Source organism: Chiloscyllium plagiosum, unplaced genomic scaffold, assembly GCF_037043375.1.
Source record: "Chiloscyllium plagiosum isolate Xiang-an unplaced genomic scaffold, Cpla_swu_hap1 HiC_scaffold_1, whole genome shotgun sequence".
NCBI lineage: Eukaryota > Metazoa > Chordata > Chondrichthyes > Orectolobiformes > Hemiscylliidae > Chiloscyllium > Chiloscyllium plagiosum.
In genome coordinates this window covers 20,642,890-20,664,503 of record NW_028270139.1, presented here as the reverse complement: position 1 = coordinate 20,664,503, position 21,614 = coordinate 20,642,890, and the positions used below count along the sequence as shown (strand labels likewise).

At 44.1% G+C, this 21,614-nt stretch overlaps 1 protein-coding gene across 1 annotated transcript in view; it reads left to right on the top strand.

Moving 5' to 3' along the window:
- ablim2 (actin binding LIM protein family, member 2) overlaps positions 1-21,614 on the top strand; it is a 332,680-nt gene that overhangs the window by 243,599 nt on the left and 67,467 nt on the right. Inside the window, exons 15-19 of the mRNA XM_043698357.2 lie at positions 2,047-2,191; positions 2,381-2,439; positions 4,357-4,402; positions 4,535-4,542; positions 15,058-15,138. Of these exons, the coding sequence (XP_043554292.2) occupies positions 2,047-2,191; positions 2,381-2,439; positions 4,357-4,402; positions 4,535-4,542; positions 15,058-15,138 (339 nt within the window). The remainder of the gene's footprint in view (positions 1-2,046; positions 2,192-2,380; positions 2,440-4,356; positions 4,403-4,534; positions 4,543-15,057; positions 15,139-21,614) is intronic.

The window sequence follows — 21,614 nt, the reverse complement described above, 5'->3', positions numbered from 1 at the left end:
CCTTGGCATAGCCTCTCATTGCTGCTTTCATATGTCTTCAGGACATCTACAAAAGGTGTCTACTTCACACTGGAACGGACATAAAGATATTCAGTCTTATTGGCCTGAGATCCAAGACAAATTTACACCAAATTCTCATCAGCAAGTTGATCAATGCTGACATTGCCATACTCACCTTTCATACAGAGGATGCCCTTCAGCAAAAAATTGACCGATACTCTCACAACTTCAAAGAGTTTGTTTTGACCTTCATCATGTTGTACGCACACCCTGCATTTCCCAATTTGTTATGGTTCAAGATGGGATTTTCCATATATTAAGCTCCCAGATGAGGAGGGATGAACAATAGAATCATAGAGTCATAGAGATGTACAGCATGGAAATAGACCCTTTGGTCCAACTGTTCCATGCTGACCAGATATCCTAAATTAATCTGGTCCCATTTGCCAACATTTGGCCCATATTCCTGTAACCCTTCCTATTCATATGTCCATTCAGAAGCCTTTATCTCCATCTCTATTCACTTGCCTCATTAGTTGGTTGCAGCAAGGTCAATTTAGAAATGATCCCTTCTCTTGCAGATACTCTTTTCGCAAAACCAAATGAACTTGCATTTTAAAAGAATCAATTTACTCAGGCTTTCTTAAGTTAATTAAAGTATATGTTTATTAATTGCCACATGTAAAAGAATTAGTAACACAATGCAGATTAGAAATAAGAGTTGGGTCGAGAACGATAAAATTTAAACAAAGCACATACATGGATTAGTCTGTGAGCTGTTCACAAAGTACAGATAACACTGTAGACATTGTAGTAGAGGTGGCAATAGCGTGACATTTGTAATTGAACAGCTGATTTCAAAACTCTTTGTTTTGCAGGGTGGTTGAGATTTGTTTTGTCTGATTTGCTACTAGTTGACTTCGAGCACTCAGAACCTGACCTGCAATGCAAGAGTGACGAGAGGATAAATGTTCAACTGTGACCTTCACAACACACTAATACTCAAACGAAAGCTGGTACATTCGGGTACCTAAGCCCACTAGCACACATGAAAACCTCAGTCCTGTTAGTACATTCCAGAAGATCAGAAACTCTCTTTTTAACCCTTGTCCTTGTGTATTCAAAGGGAAAAACACAAAGTAGGTCTGCAGTTTGTGACATAATCCACAAGGATTGGTTTGCTGTTGAGAAGGGGATGGTCAGCCCCTGGTTATCTTTGCAGATATCCACATCTTCACCACAAGAGCATCTGTAAGCAAAATATGAAAATGACAGCTACTGACACAGACAGTCACTGACTGTCATGACCTCTGTAGGCTGACTGTCTGGATGGACTTGGAAAATGTGAGCAAAACAAAAGGCTCATCTACCTGAGAAGAGGCCCCAAGGATAACAGAGGTCAGCAAATCACTGAACTTCTCAGCCCACTATTTACCTCTGCCGTAAAATACAGCAGATACTGGAATGCCAGATGGGTCTCTTCCCCCCCCCCCCCTGCCGAGCCACAATTAATTATACTTAACACAGATTTAACCACCACAGCTCAAAGCATTATCTTATGAGACTGAAAGCTGGAACAAGTATTAGTCAATGGGAAGGTAAAGTTCAGAATATTTAATTTAAATTATATTTTAAGAGTAGGATCAGAGTACATAGATTTGAGCTCATAAAAAAATGAATTCAGGACTGATGTTGAAAGTTCTTTACACAAAGAATGATCAATATCAGGAACAGCCTTTCTGACAAGATGGAAGATGAAAACCCTGGATTTTTCTTTTAGCAAACATTGATTATTGAATTGTAGGACTCTAAAAGAGCCGAATGGCTTCCTCTTCGTTACTTATCATTTGGATATATATACAAGTTGGAATGAAACCATAGAACAGTAAATTAAATCTCAGATTAGTATTTCTTCAGGCATTGTTCAGCAACAGTTTTAAAAAATAAGAAAAACTGCATCAGTTTGCATATACATTGCTTATTGCTGAAGCCACTGTAGATGGCTGTATTGTTGACTGTATTGTTGACTGTAGATATCGTTTCTAGCTGAAGACAAGTTGGTTGACACTGAAGGGGGAAATGGATGCCACAGCTGTCTCCCCTGAACTGGATCCTAAATCATCATCTCGAAGTCCTGCTGCTGACAGAGAACTACTACAAAGATCAAGCAGTGAATCACTGTTTCAAACGAGTAAGTTTATTTTGTACACTGACAGATCAATTTCCACCTGATTGTTTGACAAACCGATAATCTTATTAATTAAATTGGGCAGCGTTGAATGTCTTGTCTACTAGAGAGTGTTTAGCCCACTGAGGAATGGATCAAACCAATTATTTTAGATAAATTTTGGTTGGCTAAATTGCCATTACTTTTTTACAGGAATTCCTCACTCCAAATCAGCTTCCCTTCCTGGCTATGGAAAAAATAAATTACACAAGGTAAATAGGTTTTAACTAGGTTTTATGATTAAGATTTGTGCCTATAAATGAGATTTGTTAATGTAATAGTGAACATAATGTATAATAACCTTTGAAATGTCTGAATAAGAGCTAAAACTTAATTGGCTGAGGGACAGGATTTACATGTAGTTGAAATGCAAGGACTGATTAGGGATACTCAACATGGCTATGTGTGTGGGAAATCATGTCCACTAAATTAATTTAGTTTTTTTGAAAAAGTAATGAAGAGGATTGATGAGGGCAGAGCTGTGGACATGAGCTATATTGACTTCAGTAAGACATTTGACAAGGTTCCTCATGGGAGACTGGTTAGCAAGGTTAGATCTCATGGAATACAGGGAGAACTAGCCAATTGGATACAGAACGGGCTCAAAAGCAGAAGATAGAGGGTGGTGATGGAGGGTTGCTTTTCAAACTGAAGGTGTGAGACCAGTGGTGTGCCACAATGATCGGTGCTGAGTCCAGTGATTTTCACCATTTATATAAACATAGGAGGTATAGTTTGTAAGTTTGCAGATGATACCAAAATTGGAGGTGTAATGGACAGCGAAGAATAAAATAGGATCTTGATCAGATAAACCAATGGGCCAAGGAGTGGCAGATGGAGTTTAATTTAGATGAATGTGAGGTGCTGCACTTTGGAAAGGCAATCAGAGCAGGATTTATACACTTAATGATAAGGTCCTGAGCAGTGTTGCTGAACAAAAAGACCTTGGAGTGCAGGTTCGTAGTTCCTTGAAATTGGAGTCGCAGGTAGAAGGGGTTTGGTATGCTTTCCTTTGTTGATCAGAGCATTGAGTATAGGGGTTGGGAGGTCATGTTGTGGCTGTACAGAACATTGGTTAGGCCACTTTTGAAATATTGTGAGCAGTTCTGGTCTCCCACCTATAGGAAGTCTGTTGTGAAACTTGAAAGGGTTCAGAAACGATTTAAAAGAATGTTGCCAGGGTTGGAGGGTTTGAGCTATAGGGAGAGGCTGAATAGGCTGGGGCTGTTTTCCCTGGAGTGTTGGGTGACCTTCCAGAGGCTTATAAAATCATGAGGGGTATAGATAGGGTAAATAGACAAGGTCTTTTCTTTGGAGTGTGGGAGTCCAGAAGTAAAGGGCATAGGTTTAGGTTGAGAGGGAAAAGATTTTGCTTCTTACCCCAGTTTAATTGGGACCCCCAACATATGGGAAATGAAATATTCCAACCTTTGGCTTCAACTTTAGGCTCCATTGTGGTGTGGAGTGGTTGGGGGAGGAGGTGAATTGGACAGCTGCAGCAGGGGGGAGAAGCAGAGGTCTTCAGAAATAACCAAAAACTGGCCAATTTCTATTTTATAGGAGTATCCATAAGTAAAGGCTTTTGGAGTCACTACATGTTTTTTTCTGAAATAAAAATAGGAAATGCTGGAAATACTCAGCGGATCTGGCAGCATATTTGGTGAAAGCAAGAGAGTATAACACGAGGATGTTTGACATCAATCTGGAATATTAATTCTGCAATTCCCTCACCACTAGTAATCTTATCTGATGCTTTGTTTCATGCAAAATCACTATTAACCTGACCAAACAATCGACAACTTGGTATCTTAGTTATTAGCCAATGATTGCTTCACCAACATACTTGTATCCTGCTCTTGTACCAGCTGGCAGAAGCAGGATCTAAAATTGTCTAAATCTAACCATCCCTGCTGGCATTGGAATGTTGGAGTTTGTATACCAGGGTATTAACAGCATCCACAGTTTTTTTTATTATATTAGGATATTATTCTTCACATAGCCTCATTATAACTTGGTATTTTTGAAACATTTCAGTTTATGGCATCTGACATTCTTAATCTTAGTGAACAATGTATTCATACAATTGTCATAAAAGCTTCTAGCATACTTATTTGATGATTCATTTCTAGACTTCAGATTTTGATTCAAATCATGATACCAGCTGGGGAATGCGAGGTGAGACATCATTTCAAATAAATTATTGAAATTCAAAATTTATAGAAATAGATGTTTTGATTTTCAGTAATCTGTTCTAATTCTTTTAAGTCATTCCTCAATTCTCTTTATTATGATCTCTTGTTTTTACAGAATACAAGGTAAGAAGTTGACTTCTCAACTTAAGTCTTATCCACCATCTACCAAGTGCATCTGGCCAGGTTAAATTCTTGGTCTTTCTTCCCTTGTGTTTTATTCAATTATGTGTTGAATAGTGAGAGCATTTAAAGTGAGCTGCAGAATGGTACAAAAGAGCCAAATTGCCGATTCCCACACAATGAGCTCTTGGTTTTAGCAATCCCATCAGAGAAGGATGGAAAGGCAAATATCTCCCTATGTAGACAGAAAGAACATTATAAGTGAAAGTTGTTTTAAAGATGTCATTCTAATGAATCATTGACAAGTATCATTGATAAGGAAAAGGACAGTAAATAAAATGACTATCTTTTACAAGAACCAATTTGTACAGTCAATCTGAAATTAGTTAAAAATCACAAAACACCAGGTTATAGTCCAACAGGTTTATTTGGAAGCACTAGCTTTCGGAACGCTGCTCCTTTATCATGTGGTTGTGGAGTATAAGATCCTAAGACACAGAATTTATAGCAAAAGATTACAGTGCCATACAGTGATATATTGAACAAACATGGATTGTTAAGTCTCTCATCTTTTAGAATGGGTTACAGGTTTTTGTTCATTAATATATAAATCCCAGAACTTCTGGGAAAGCTATTGCTTTCAAATAAACCTGTTTGACTATAACTGGTGTTGTGTGATTTTTAACTTTGTCCACACCGGCACCTCCAAATCATGGCTTCAACCTGAAATGATTCCTCTTTGCCCAATTGACTGAACTGCAAAGGGTCAATCTCTGTATCACTTTTGGTGCCCTCTTTCCATTACCAATCCTTTGAACACATAATTGTGTTTCTGTCTTCCCTCTCTATTATGCCCATAACATATCCTTGCAAAAATATCCCTTCCTTTGCATAGAAAATCAATTGATAACCAAATTCTGCAAAAGTCCATTGACAACATAGGCTTGACTGAAAATTGCATAATTGACAATTTTTACCACTTTCCGTTTCCCCAATCCAAGCTACCTCATTGAGTTACATATTCCATCATATGTTGTCCTCCTCAAAATGCTGGCGTTAAAGGTAAAGTCACCATATTCCCAGAGAGAGAGAGTGATGACTGGCGATAGTTTAACCAGAGGGTAACTATGCTTTAGGTAAGTGGAGAGATTGAGAAGGAGAATCCTTCAATCATAACCTCAGCCAATGTGGGAATTGAACCTACACTGTTGGCATCACTCTGCATTGTAAACCAACCAACTGACCTAGCTCTGCCACTAATTTTGCCCCTTCACCAACGATTTCACTCTTGCTACTCAAAGCTGCCAATCTTATTGTAAACTTCTCAATTATCATTGCTCACTTACTATTTCCTGTATAGAGCGATTTCAACATCCAGTTAAATTCCTCCTGCTTATACTTCAGCCCACTATTCTCACCAGATTCTGTAAGGATGTAGATTTTATAGCAACCTAAGATAGTAATTGTAGATTCAATTTAAATAGGCAAGTGTAAAATTATGCATTCACATTACAAAATAAGCAGAGAAACCATAGAATTGTTGTCAAATAGAGTAATCAATTCATAGAGATGTACAGCACGGAAACAGACTCTTCGGTCCAACCCGTCTATGCTGAACAGATATCCCAACCTAATCTAGTCCCATTTGCCAACACCCAGACCATATCCCTCTAAACCTACCTATTCATATACCCATCCAAATGTCTTTTAAATGTTGCAATTGTACCAGCCTCTACTACTTCCTCTGGCAGCTCATTCCATATACACACCACTCTCTGCGTGAAAAAGTTGCCCCTTAGGTCCCTTTTATAACTTTCCACTCTCACCCTAAACCTCTACCCACTAGTTTTGGACTCCCCCACCAGGGAAAAGACCATGTCTATCCATACCCTCATGATTTTATTAACCTCTATGAGGTCACCCCTCAGCCTTTAACGCTACAGGGAAAACAGCCCCAGCCTGTTCAGCCTCTCCCTATATCTCAATCCTCCAACCCTGGCGACATCCTTGTAAATCTTTTTTTTAACCCTTTCAAGTTTCACAACATCCTTCCATTATGAAGGAGACCAGAATTGCACACAATTTTCGAAAAGTGGCCTAACCAATGTCCTGTACAACCGCAAAATGACCTCCCAACTCCTATACTCGATGCTCTAAACAATAAAGGAAAGCATACCAAATGGCTTTTTTCACTATCCTATCTGCCTGTGACTCTTCTTTCAAGGAGCTATGAACCTGCACTCCAAGGTCTGTATGTTCAGCCCCACTTTCTAGGAACTTACCATTAGGTCCTCTAAGATTTGCTTTCCCAAAATGCAGCACCTTGCATTTATCTAAGTTAAATTCCATCTGCCACTCCTTAGCCCATTGGCCCATCTGATAAAGACCCTGTTATAATCTGAGGTAACCTTCTTCGCAGTCCACTACACCTTCAATTTTGGTGTCATCTGCAAACTTGCTAACCTACCTCCTATGTTCATATTCAAATCATGTATATAAATGATGAAAAGTAGAGGACCCAGTACCGGTCCTTGTGGCACTCCTCTGGTCACAGATCTCCAGTCTGAAAAGCAACCCTCCACACCACCCTCTGTCTTCTACCTTTGAGCCAGTTCTGTATCCAAATGGTGAGTCCTCTCTGTAATCAATGAGATCTAACCTTGCTAACCAGTCTCCCACGGGGAACCTTGTCGAACACCTTACTGAAATCCATATGGATCACTTCCACTGCTCTGCCCTCATCAATCCTCTTCGTTATTTTTTCAAAAAACCCAATTCGTGAGCATGATTTCCCAAGTACAAAGCCATGTTGACTATCCCTAATCAGTGAGTGCCTTTCCAAATGCATGTACATCCTGTCCCTCATGATTCCCTCCGACAACAGGGAAAACAGCCCCAGCCTGTTCAGCCTCTCCCTATACCTCAATCCTCCAACCCTGGCGACATCCTTGTAAATCTTTTTTTAACCCTTTCAAGTTTCACAACATCCTTCCATTATGAAGGAGACCAGAATTGCACACAATTTTCGAAAAGTGGCCTAACCAATGTCCTGTACACTGACATCAGGCTCACCGGTCTCTAGTTCCCTGGCTTGTCCTTACCACCTTTCTTAAATAATGGTACCACGTTAACCAACCTCTAGTGTTCCGGCACCTCACCAGTGACTATCGATGATACAATCTCAGCAAGGGACCCAGCAATCACTTTCCTAGCTTCCCACAGAGTTCGAGGGAACACCTGATCAGGTCCTAGGGATTTATCCACCTTTATGCGTTTCAAGACATCCAGCACTTCCTCCTCTGTAATATGGATATTTTTTTAAGATGTCACCATCTATTTCTTCACATTCTATATCTTCCATGTCCTTCTCCACAGTAAACACTGATGCAAAATACTCATTTAGTATCTTCCCCCATCTCCTGCGGCTCCACACAAAGGCCACCTTGCTGATCTTTGAGGGACGCTATTCTCTCCCTTGTTACCCTTTTGTCCTTAATGTATTGTAAAAGCCCTTTGATTCTCCTTAACCCTACTTGCCAAAGCTATCTTATGTCCCCTTTTTGCCCTTCTGATTTCCCTCTTACGTATACTCCTACTGCCTTTATACTCTTCTAAGGATTCACTCGATCTCTCCTGTCTATACCTAATATATGCTTCCTTCTTTTTCTTAACCCAACCCTCAATTTCTCTAGTCATCGAGCATTCCCTATACCTACCAGCTTTTCATTTCACCCTAACAGGAATATCCTGTCTCTGGACTCTCATTATCTCATTCTGAAGGCATCCCATCTTCCAGCCATCGCTTTATCTGCAAACATCTGTCCCCAATCAGCTTTTGAATGTTCTTGCCTAATACCGTCAAAATTAGCCTTCCTCCAATTTAGAACTTCAACTGTGAGATCTGGTCTGTCCTTCTCCATCACTATTTTAAAACGAATAGTATTATGGTCGCTGGCCCCAAAGTGCTCCCCCACCGACACCTCAGTCACCTGCCCTGCCTTATTTCCCCAAAGGTCAAGTTTTGCACCTTCTCTCGTTGATACATCTACATACTGACTCAGAATTTTCTTGTACACATTTAACAAATTCCTCTCCATCTAAACCCTTAACACTATGGCAGTCCCAGTCTGTTTGGAAAGCTAAAATCCTCTACCATAACCACCCTATTATTCTTACAGATAACTGAAATCTCCTTACAAAATTGTTTTTTCAATTTCCCGCTGACTATTAGGGGCTCTGTAATACAATCCCATTAAGGTGATCAGCTCTTTCTTATTTCTCAGTTCCAGAGAAATAACTTCCCAAGATGTATTTCCAGGAATATCCTCCTTAAGTACAAAGTTAAAAACCACACAACACTAGGTTATAGTCCAACAGGTTTAATTGGAAGCACACTAGCTTTTGGAGCGATGCTCCTTCATCAGGTGATAGTGGAGGGCTCGATCGTAACACAGAATTTATAGCAAAAATTTACAGTGTGATGTAACTGAAATTATACATTGAAACATTGATTGTCTGTTAAGCCTTTCATCTGTTAGAATACAGTGATAGTTTCATTTCTTTCATGTGTAAATCACAAAACCTTTTTTTTAAAGTTGCATTCTCGGGTTAGCTGTTAACAATGGTGATAGCTAGACAATATGTTGAAGGTGTTAGCCCCCTGTGTTCTCTGTCTATGATCTGATGTTTAGATTAATTCTAATCTAAAAAGTGAGATAACAGAGTTTTACATAAATTCATGCAGTTTTTGAGCTCCGAGTTCTACATGAATGTATGCAGTTTTTGAGCAAAGTGCAATGTAACTCTGCAAGTACAAATTCACCCCACAAAATATATGTGGGTCTTTGTCTGTCTGTGTGTGTCTGTGTGTGTGTCTGTGTGTGTGTGTGTGTGTGTGTGGTGAGTGCAGAGTGTCTTAAGTCTGTGAGGGGGTGCATGTGTGAGTGTGTGTGGTGAGTGCAGAGTGTCTTAAGTCTGTGAGGGGGTGCATGTGTGAGTGTGTGTCTATAAGGGTGTGTGTGGGTGCCTGTGTGTGCGTCTGTGTGTACCTGTGTCCATGTGTATGTGAGAGTGTGTGTGTGTGTAGGAATATTTGTGTGTGTGTGTGTGTGTGTGTGTGTGTGTGTGTAGTGCAATGGTGATCACTTGTAATGTGGCATGAACCCAAGGTCCCGGTTGAGGCCCGCTCTATGAGTACAGCCTCTGCTCGGCCACTTTCCTCTGCTGCCTGTCCCTTGGAGGATGGTCACCCGAAGGTCCGAGGCTGAATGTCCTGCACCACTGAAGTGTTCCCCAACTGGGAGGGAACCCTCCTGTCTGTTGATTGTTGTGCGGTGCCCATTTATCTGTGTCGTAGTCCGGCAACTACCAGCTGATCCGACCAAAGAACACACCCGAGAATTAAACACACTGATCAGAACTTTGGATCCAGTCCTTCAGAGTTCCCTATGCGCCCTCATCCCACGTACTTCTCATGTAGGCGACTTCTACTGCCTTCCAAAGGTACACAAAGCCAACACACCGGGACGTCCCATTGTGTCGGGCAATGGGACCCTATGTGAGAATCTCTCTGGCTATGTGGAAGGCATCTTGAAACCTATTGTACAGGGGATCTCCAGCTTCTGTCGCGACACTACGGATTTCTTACAGAAACTCAGCACCCACAGACCAGTCGAACCGGGAACATTCCTCGTCACAATGGACGTTTCCGCACTCTACACCGGCATCGCAGCAACAGCCTCAGTACTGAACACCAACAACTGCCAGTCTCCAAACACCATCCTGCAACTCATCCGCTTTATCCTCGATCATAATGTCTTCACCTTTGACAACCAATTCTTCATCCAGACACACTGAACAGCCATGGGGACCAAATTTGCACCCCAATATGCCAACATTTTTACGCACAGGTTCGAACAAGATTTCTTCTCTATGCAGGATCTCCAACCAACACTGTACACCAGGTACATTGATGACATTTTCTTCCTCTGGACCCATGGCGAGGAGTCACTGATAAAACTACACAGTGACATCAACAAGTTTCATCCCACCATCAAACTCACCATGGACTACTCTCGACTGTCTGTCTCATTCTTGGACACGTGCGTCTCCATCAAGGACGGACACCTCAGCACCACACTCTACCGCGAACCCACAGACAACCTCACAATGCTACACTTCTCCAGCTTCCACCCAAAACATATTAAAACATCCATTCTCCATGGACAGGCCCTACGCGTACACCGGATCTGCTCAGATGAGGAGGAACGTGACGGACACCTGGAAGTACTCAAGGATGCCCTCACAAGAACAGGGTACGATGCTCAACTCATCGACTGCCAGTTCCGACGTGCCACAGCAAGGAACCATAATGACCTCCTCAGGAGACAGACACGTGCTGCAACCGACAGGATACCCTTCGTTGTTCAGTATTTCCCAGGAGCTGAAATATTCTTCGTGACCTGCAACACATTATCAATGAGGATGAGCACCTGACCAAGGCCTTCCCCACACCTCCACTACTTGCCTTTAAACAACCGCCAAACATCAAACAGATCATTGTTCGTAGCAAACTGCCCGGCTCTCAGGATAACTCCATACAACCCTGTCGCAGTGGACGCTGCAAGACGTGTCAGATTGTGGACATAGATACCACTATTACGCGGGGGAACACCTCCCACCTTGTACATGGCAGGTACTCACGTGACTCAGCCAACGTTGTCTATCTTATACGTTGCAGGCAAGGATGCCCGGAGGCATGGTACATTGGGGAAACCGAGCAAAGACTACGACAATGGATGAATGGGCACCGCACAACAAGCAACAGACAGGAGGGTTCCCTCCCAGTTGGGGAACACTTCAGTGGTGCAGGACATTCAGCCTCGGACCTTCGGGTGACCATCCTCCAAGGGACAGGCAGCAGAGGAAAGTGGCCCAGCAGAGGCTGATAGCTAAGTTCGGTACCCATAGGGAGGGCCTCAACCGGGACCTTGGGTTCATGTCACATTACAGGTGATCACCATTGCACTACACACACACACAGACATTCCTACTCACACACACGTGGACACAGGTACACACAGATGCGCACACAGACACCCACACACTCCCTTACAGACACACACATTCCCACATTCTCACATGCACCCCCTCACAGACTTAAGACACTCTGCACTCACTACACACACACTTTTTCACACTCACAACCCCCACCCCAGACAGACGCACACACGCACACACACACACACACAGACAGACAAAGACCCATGTGCACACACATATTTTGTGGGGTGAATTTGTACTTGCAGAGTTACATTGCACTTTGCTCAAAAACTGCATACATTCGGAGCTCAAAAACTGCATGAATTTATGGAAAACTCTGATTCTAATCTAAAAAGTGAGATAACAATCTAAACACAGGTCATAGACAGAGAACACAGGGGGCTAACACCTTCAACATATTGTCTAGCTATCACCATTGTTAACAGCTAACCCGAGAATGCAACTTTTAAAAAAAAGGTTTTGTGATTTACACATGAAAGAAATGAAACTATCACTGTATTCTAACAGATGAAAGGCTTAATAGACAATCAATGTTTTAATGTATAATTTCAGTTACATCACACTAAATGTTTGCTGTGGTTCTGTTCGCCGAGCTGGAAGTTTTTGTTGCAAACGTTTCGTCCCCTGTCTAGGTGACATCCTCAGTGCTTGGGAGCCTCCTGTGTAGCGCTTCTGTGGTGTTTCCTTCGGCATTTATAGTGGCCTGTCCCTGTCGCTTCCAGTTGTCAGTTTCAGCTGTCCGCTGTAGTGGCCGGTATATTGGGTCCAGGTCTATGTGTTTGTTGATGGAGTTTGTGGATGAATGCCATGCTTCTAGGAATTCCCTGGCTGTTCTTTGTTTCTCTTGCCCTATAATGGTAGTGTTGTCCCAGTCAAATTCATGTTGCTTGTCGTCTGTGTGTGTGGCTACTAGGGATAGCTGGTCATGTCGTTTCGTGGCTAGTTGATGTAAATTTTTGCTATAGATTCTGTGTTACGATCGAGCCCTCCACTATCACCTGATGAAGGAGCATCGCTCCAAAAGCTAGTGTGCTTCCAATTAAACCTGATGGACTATAATCTGGTGTAGTGTACAAAGTTAAAAATCACACCACAGTCCAACACCGGCATCTCCAAATCATGACTCCTTAAGTACATCTGTAATGCTATCACTTATCAAAAACGCCATTCCCCCTCCTCTCTTGCCTCCTTTTGTATCCTTCATATAGCATTTGTATCCTGGAATGTTAAGCTGTCAGTCTCGTCCATCCTTTAGCTACTTTTCTATAATTGCTATGATATCCCAGTCCCATGTTCCTAACCATGCCCTGAGTTCATCTGCCTTCCCTGTTAGGCCTATTACATTGAAATAAATGCAGTTCATTTTATCAGTCCTGCCTTGTTCTCTGCTTTGTTCCTGCCTGCCCTGACTGTTTGACTCACTTCTTTTCTCAACTGTACCACTCTCAGGCTGATGTCTTTCCTCGGTATCTCCCTGGGTCCCACCAGACAACCCCCCTTACTAGTTTAAATCCTCCCAGCAGCTCTAGCAAATCTCCCTGCCAGTATCTCCCTTCCAATTCAGGTGCAATCCATCCTTCTCCTATACATCAGTTCTACCCCAGAAAAGATTTCAATGATCCAAAAATGTGAATCCTTCTCCCATGCACCAGCTCCTCAGCCATGCATTCATCTGCTCTATCCTCCCATTACTTCCCTCACTAGCTCATAGCACCAGGAGTAATCCAGATATTACTACCCTCGAGGACCTCCTTTTTAAAGTCCTGCCTAACTTTCTATATTGACCCCTCGGAATCTCATCCTTTTTCCTTCCTATGTCATTGCTACCAATGTGTACAATGACCTCCTCTGGTCCCTCTCCACTTTAAGAACATATTGCGCCCTCTCTGAGACATCCTTGATCCTGGCACTCAGGAGGCAACACACCATTCTGATTTTTCACTGCTGGACGCAGAAACGTCTGTTTGTGCCCCTGGCTAGAGAGTCCCCTAACACAATCGATCACTTGGAACCTGATGTACCTCTCATTACATTAGACCCATTCTTGATACCAGAAACTTGGCTGTTTTGTGCTACATTCCCCTGAAGGTCCATCACCCCCTATGTGTTCCAAAACGGCATACTTGTTTTAAATGGGGATAGGAGCTGAAAATGTGTTGCTGTAAAAGTGCAGCAGGTCAGGCAGCATCCAAGGAGCAGGAGAATCGACGTTTCAGGCATGAGCCCTTCTTCAGGAATTTCTGAAGAAGAGCTCATGCCCGAAACGTCGATTCTCCGGCTCCTTGGATGCTGCCTGACCTGCTGCGCTTTTACAGCCACACATTTTCAGCTCTGATCTCCAGCATCTGCAGTCCTCACTTTCTCCTTAAATGGGGATAGCCACAGAAGACTTCTGTACTACCCGCATACCTCTCCTAACTTTCTTGGAGTTAACTCATCCACCTGATGGAATCTGCGGCTTTTCTCCCTTCCTATAACTGCCATCCATCACACCCCCTAGCTCTTGTAAATTTCTCATTGCCTCTAACTGTTGCTCTAACCAATCCATTTGATGTGACAGGATTCGCAACCAATGACATTTACTGCAGATATGACCCTCAGTAACCCTTAAACTCTCCCGAAAATCCCACATCCAACAAGAAGAGCATGTCATTCTACTAAAGGTCATTTTGCTCCTTCCAATCTACAGACCCAGAAAATAGCACTGTCTTATTGCTCTACAAAACACTGCTCCAGGCTAATTTAATACTTATGGCTTATATTTTTCAAATTCAATCAAGAGACAGATCCCAATAAAACATATAATCAAGAAAGAGCCCAGTCTACCCAGTGGTTAGCACTGCTGCCTCACAGCGCCAGAGACCCGGGTTCAATTCCCCCTCAGGCGACTGACTGTGTGGAGTTTGCACGTTCTCCCCGTGTCTGCGTGGGTTTCCTCCGGGTGCTCCGGTTTCCTCCCACAGTCCAAAGATGTGCAGGTCAGGTGAATTGGCCATGCTAAATTGCCCGTAGTGTTAGGTAAGGGGTAAATGTAGGGGTATGGGTGGGTTGTGCTTCGGCGGGTCAGTGTGGACTTGTTGGGCCGAAGGGCCTGTTTCCACACTGTAATGTAATCTAATCTAATCTACTCGCTATTGTAGATTTACAGCAAAGCTATATGTAAAACTATTTATTTACCTGTTTCTGTGCTGTGACCTCTCCCAAACAGATTCCTCCATAATGACCAAGAAAAGATTGAAAATAAACTCTGTAATCTTTCAAAATGTCAAGCCAATGTTTGGTTTCCATTAAGAAATAAAGTGAGATGATAGGCTAATTGGATAGCAAAAAGGTGGCCTCGATGAATCTGTGATCTTCTCCTGCCTTGAGATTTATTCAGATGTTAATTTGCCATTAGAAATGAAACAAAAAGTTACAACTGAATTTGTTCTGTTGAGCTACTTTAACTTGTTTCAGGTTTATCCATATGAAATGTTAGCTGTTACAATGAAAGCACGTGTCAAGCTACCGAAGGATGTGGATAGAACCAGACTGGAGGTAAGAATGTTTGTGATGAAGGGAAGGACTGGCAATTAGAATTGTTGTCATGTAAATGTGTTCCCATCATGCTTGATCTTGTCTTCAGTTCACTGCCAAAGTTTGAGATGTAGACAGATAGGAGGCTGGAAGAACAGTCAGGCAGCATCAGGAGGTAGAGAAGTTGACATTTTGGGTGTAACCCTTCATCAGGACTGGGGGTGGGTGTGGGGGGGAGCTACAGATAAAGGGGGTGGAGGGGTTAGAATGGTGAAGTGGGGATAGGTGAAGACAGGTAGAAGGTACAACCTGGTTAGTCATTGGGAGGAATGACTCCGGTTGGTGGCAGGGAGAAGTGGAAGGGAGGAGGAAGGCCTGGGAAGGGAGTTGAGGAATGGGAAGGGAAGTTATTTGAAACTGGAGAACTCAATGTTGAGTCCTCTGGCCTGTAGGCTGCCTACGCAGAAGATGAAACATTGTTCCTCCAATTTGCGGTTTGGTTCATTGTGGCAATGGAGGAGGCCAAGGATTATCATGTCGGAAAGGGAGTGGGAGGGAGAATTAAAATAGGCAGTGACTGGGAGGTCCTTGCGGGCTGAGCTGAGATGTTTGGCAAACCGTTCCCTAAGTTTATGTTTGGTCTTTCTGATGTAGAGAAGACCACATCAGGAGCACCTGATGCAGTAAACTAGGTTGGAAGAGAGGCGGGTGAACCTTTGTCTCACCTAGAAGGGCTGTTTAGAGCCCTGGTTGGGGGGGGGGGGGATGGTGTGTGGGCGGGATTTGCATTTTTTCCGTTTGCAGGGGAAGGTAGTAACGGTTCGAGAGGGTTGGAGGGGAGACTGGCGCAAACCAAGGACTATCAAAGGAACGGTCCTTGCGAAAGGCGGAGAGGGATGGGGAGGGGAAAATGTTCTTGGTGGTGGGGTCTAGTTGGAGTTGGCAGAAGTGTTTAAGGATGATGCATTGGATGTGGAGACTAGTGGGGTGGTAGGTGAGGATAAGCAGAATCCTGTCTTTATTGGAGGAGGAGGGGTTTAGAGCAGTGATATGTGGAATGGAGGTGGTCCAGTGGAGAGATGCCTAAATGACAAAGGGAGGAAAAGCACATTCAAAATAGGTGGACATCCTGGATTCTTGGGAGTGGAATGTCTCCTCCTCCGACAGATTCAGTGAAGGCGGAGGAATTAGGAGAATGGGATAGAGTACTTGCAGGATTCTGGGTGGGAGGAGCTGTAGTCCATGTAGTTATGGGAGTCTGTGGGTTTGTAGTAAAAGTCCACCTGGAGACTGTCACCGGAGATGGAAATGGAGAGGTCAAGAAAGGGGAGGGAGGTATCTGAGATGGACCAAGTGAATTTGAGGGTGAGGTAGAAGTTGTGAGCTACTACTCCAGTCCGGCCTGAGTGCAGGATGCTGCACCGATGCAGTCATTGATGTAATGACGGAAGAGCTGGGGCACAGTGCCCGTGTAGGTACTGAAGAGGGACTATTTGACACAGCCGACAAGGAGGCAGGTATGGCTGGAGCCTATCTGGGTGCCCAAGGCTACCCCCTGGATTTGGAAGAAATGGGAAAGGTTGAAGGAAAAGTTGTTGAGGGTGACAACTAGTTCAGCGAGGCGGAGGAGGGTATTGGTGGAGGTGGATTGGATGGGTTTGTAGGAGAGAGAGCCTTGAGACCACTCTTGTGGGGTATGGACGTGTATAAAGACAGCAGGTCCATAGTGAAGATAAAGTGCTGGGAGCCAGCGAACTGGAAGTTACTGAAGAGATGGATTGCGTGGTTGGTGTTGCAGATGTAGATGGCAAGTGCCTGAACCAAGACCAAACCGCAGATAGGAGGAACACCACCTTGTCTTCCACCACCTTGTCTTCCACCTGGGCAGTCTTCAGCCCAGAGGACTCAGCATTGAGTTTTCCAATTTTAAACAGCCTCCCTTCCTATCCCCACCCCTCCCTGCCACCAGCCGGATTCATTCCTCCCACTGACCAACCAGGTCGAACCCTCTACCTGTCTTCAGCTATCCCCACTTCACCACCCTGTCCCTGCCACCCCCTTTAACTGCAGCTCCCCTGACGCACACCCCAGCCCTAAAGAAAGGTTACACCTGAAACATTGACTTCTCTACCTCCTGATCCTGCCTGACTTGCTGTGTTCTTCCAGCTTCCTACCTGTCTACTTTGGATTTCAGTATCTGCAGTTTTTTTTTGTCTCCAACAAAGTTTGAGATATAACAAGCAATGTAAACCAGCATGTCAGTATCTGAAGCAGAAGAGTTATAGTTTGTGGTGAGACCCATTATTACATCAATTCTGAAAAGTTATTAGCCTATGCTTACTTTTCAGATACTATGCACCTATGTGCTTGCATTATTTTGTTTGACATGGTCAGCATTTTCAGTTTTCACAAACTTCCATAGTTGAAATGTATGTTTGAATATGGAGCAGTTTGTTTTTCAGTAGTAAAGAAGATAACACTTGATCTTATATCATTAAATTTGTGCATCCTTTAAAAATAATCACAAGTTGTAACAATGACATCAATCAAAGAAGGAGGACTCAAAATAATGTTTTTACTTAATTCGTATTGCTGTTGTGTATATGACATGGCAGATTAGCAGGTAGACTATGATTAGAAACATTATAAAAACTTGTCTAGCCACATCCAGGCAGATGTTGCTCATATTAGAGATCATCTGGGATTCAGATGAGAATTTTACAATGCACTGTGACAAGCAATTAGAGCAGATTATCATGTTTTCTTTGTTTTTTTGCCCCAAGGATACTATAATAAGGTGTTCTAAATTAACAAAAGAAAACTAAACCTCTTTGAAATTATATTGTCAACCGAGATATGTCTGAGAGCTGTTCAAAATCTTTAAAGGAAGAACTTTTTGAAAGAGCGTCTGTTTACAAGTGAGTCATAATTATGTGTTATATCAACAGGCTGTGTTAGGGGAGGAAAGTAGCTTTCTCCCATCTAATATGTCTCAGTGAAATTCATGGAGTCCATCAAGAATTCATAACCCTGTATAGGCAATCATGTGATCTTCTGAAGGGAATTTATTGTCTCTCAGTGAAGTGGATGGTGGTGGGAAGGCAGACATTGAATGCGCATGAAGAGAGACATACTTCTAACACTTTTGAGACCTGAAAGGATAGCAACGTCATTAAAAGAACAATACCAACAACTTGTATTCATATCAAACCTTTACCTTTAACAATCTAAAATGTCTAAAGATTATTTACAGGACATTCTAAAGTAAGATTTGACACTGAATCGCAAAGGACAATAGGATAGATAGTGAAAACTTTGGGTTAAAAGGTAGGTTCTATCGAACAGAAAATGGCAACAAGTAAAGAGACAGAGATTTTCTCTGGTTTTCCAGAGGCTAAGATCTTGGGCAGGATAAGGCACAACTGCCACTGCCATTGGCTTCTGAAGACGCCCGAATTAAATAACATTAAAAATCACACAATACCAGGTTATAGTCCAACAGGTTTAATTGGAAGCACACTAGCTTTCGGAGCGATGCTCCTTCATCAGGTGATACCCCAGTCCAACTCCAAATCAGAATTAAATAACGACAGAGATCTTGGAGTGTTGTGAAGCTCAAAGAGATGATACTGCTAGGGAGGGGAACAGTCACTGAGTGATTTGAACATAACAGTGAATTTTAAAATCCACATCTGTGAGCACAAGAATAATGAGTAAACAGAGTTTTGTGTGAGTAAGGATAAGGAGCAGATTGAGTTGACTGAAGTTTGCAGAGAGTAGAATGTGGGAAGCTGGCCAAGAGTGCATTTTGATAGGCATGTCTAGAAGTAATAAAGGCATTGATGAACATCAGCAGCAAATGAGCAGAGGCAGGGATGCGGTTGGGTGATGTTACAAAAGTGTAAATAAACATTCAGTGTTGGCATGGTGACAGTGAAAGCTGTTTTGGAGCTCCTTGCAGCTTGTAAACTTTCTACCCGATCTCAGTTCAGATGCTTCTGCCAATGTCTACTGAATACCTTGTACCCTCATCCCAGTTACCTAACATTGAGACATAACAATTTTATAAGCTGTTAGGGCGGATGAAATGATATCAGTCCGAGCCCAGAGTGCGGTTCAACAATCGGTAACGTTTATTACTGCAGTAACGCCGGCGGAGATCAGCCGAGGTTCGAATCTCGGCTGCTCTGCTGTTCCCGCGTGCAGCTTCATATTATATACTTTTAGTTGTCAGGATGTGTGGGATTTGAGGATGAATGGGATGATAGTTCCCCGTGTGGGCGGCACGGTGGCACAGTGGTAAGCATTGCTGCCTTGCAGCGCCAGAGACCCGGGTTCAATTCCCGCCTCAGACTGACTGTGTGGAGTTTGCACATTCTCCCCGTGTCTGCGTGGGTTTCCTCCGGGTGCTCCGGTTTCCTCCCACAGTCCAAAGATGTGCAGGTCAGGTGAATTGGCCATGTTAAATTGTCCGTAGTCTTAGGTAAGGGTAAATGTAGGGGTATGGGTGGTTTGCGCTTCGGCGGGTCGGTGTGGACTTGTTGGGCCGAAGGGCCGGTTTCCACACTGTAAAGTAATCTAATCTAATCACTGCAGTAGGTGCGAAAAGGCTATTTCCTGCCGTCCCAGGAGAGTTGCAGGGCACGCACAATAGGGTGCTAATTGGATTATGTAAACGGGTCCGGGTATTATCTGCTTGTCTCTCTCTGTGAGGGCAGGGGCTAGCACCCCCCTTTGTTCCCTTGGGGTGTTGGTGTGTATTGGTCTGTCCGTACCTGTCTGGTGGATGCCTGTCCTTTGTGTCAGAATGGCTCTGTATCGATGGGTATGTGTGTGTTTCAGTCAGTCTCTTGATGTGATTAGGAGATGGGTTTCCATATTTAATTAATCCCGGAGTTTTGGCCCATGAGTCATGGGTAATGTTGGTCTAGTGTGGATTCTATCTGTCCTCTGTCTCCTATCTCCCAGTCACGTGGGCAGACCAGCAGCTGCTGAGTTTTTGTGGGTTTAAAGCTGCGACTGCTGTTTAAAACACAAAAATGAATTCTTATCGTTTCCTGATGTAGGCATAGTCCCGTGGCAAATGCGGGGCGGCTCTGACGCCCGCTTGCAGTCCCCCCTTTCGGCAAGGGGTTGGACACGTCCACACCCCCGATGCCGATATTTTAAAAGTCGGTTCCTCGCCCGGTACATTCCGCCGGCCGTCATGCTGCAGTCATGGGGCCTTTGGATAGTCCCGGGAGAAGGTCACATTAACTCGAGCCCTGTGAGCTCACGGTGCCTGATCGCCCACCAGGAGTCGATGGCGTGGAGCATGGTCTTCCTGGCCTTTCATTTTTTGTGCTGGCGGCATGAATGACACGCCACCAGGTGCCAGGCCAGAGCCAGCAGTAATTGTATGCCAGGGATGGATGTTCACGTTCAGGCCCCAATCCCACACCCTCTGCGCCCACCCCTGGGACTGTAGAGCTGTATCTGTGTCCTCCTCTAGGTCCTTTACCTGCGACTGCAACTGGTGATACAATTTCACTGAGTGTCCTACCTGGTCCTAAGCTCCCGTAAGACCTCAGCCAAATGTGGGATGGGGGCTTGTTCAGGCTCCTGATATTCCCTGAGGGTGTCCCTGAATTTATCAGTAGTTTGTATGGACTCGGGGTTCCGTCGTCGGACCTCTGAGATGTGAGCTTGCCCAATCGTGACTGGGCGCCTGGGGGCGAAGCAGAACTCGTGCTGGGGAATCGGGCACTGCAGTCCATTATACCAAAATGAGGTTTCAAGAGTGGAGACACAATATCGTTCCCCCCCCCACCATACCCCGCCCTAGTGAAGTGGGGACCCATGGGTTCGATTTCAAGGGTGCAGCCCTGTGTCCGGTTGAACCCGCAGTCCGCTGTTTCACTCCTTCGTAAGGGGTGAGGGCAGATGGTAATCGCCCCTCGCTGCTTGCAGCCTGTAAGCGGCACCCCGTACACAGCGCCGTTTCGAGATATGGCTGTGTGGTGAGCTAATCGATATTTGAGGGAAGCGTTTTCCCGTATGACTCAGAGCTTCTCAATGTGAAACAGGAGAAATGGCCCCGACTCTGGGATCAGGAGGACAATCCCGACTCCCTGTCGCCTCACTGACCTCACAGTCGGGAATCACTGGGTATACTCTGGCCTTACCCTTCAGAGTCCGGCTGTCGAGCAGCCCGGAGCGCCTCGCGAGTGAGGCCAGTTTGGCGCTGTCAATCCAGTCGGGCACCTCCCCCCTTTGGACCTGGTCAAGATTATGCCGGATTTGGGCTACCATCCACAGGCCATACGCATGGCACAGCTGTCCCTCGTGGATATGGGCCGTGTTTTCCCTTTCCCGGTTTATAAGGCGGTTAATGGTGTGGGCGTGTGTCTCCAGGACTGCAATGCCGTCGAGCTGGATGTACGCTCCCTCTTCCCCCAGGCGTGCCTGGTCTGCCTGATTTGTGAGAGACCTCTGTAGCAGGTCCCTCATTACCCCTT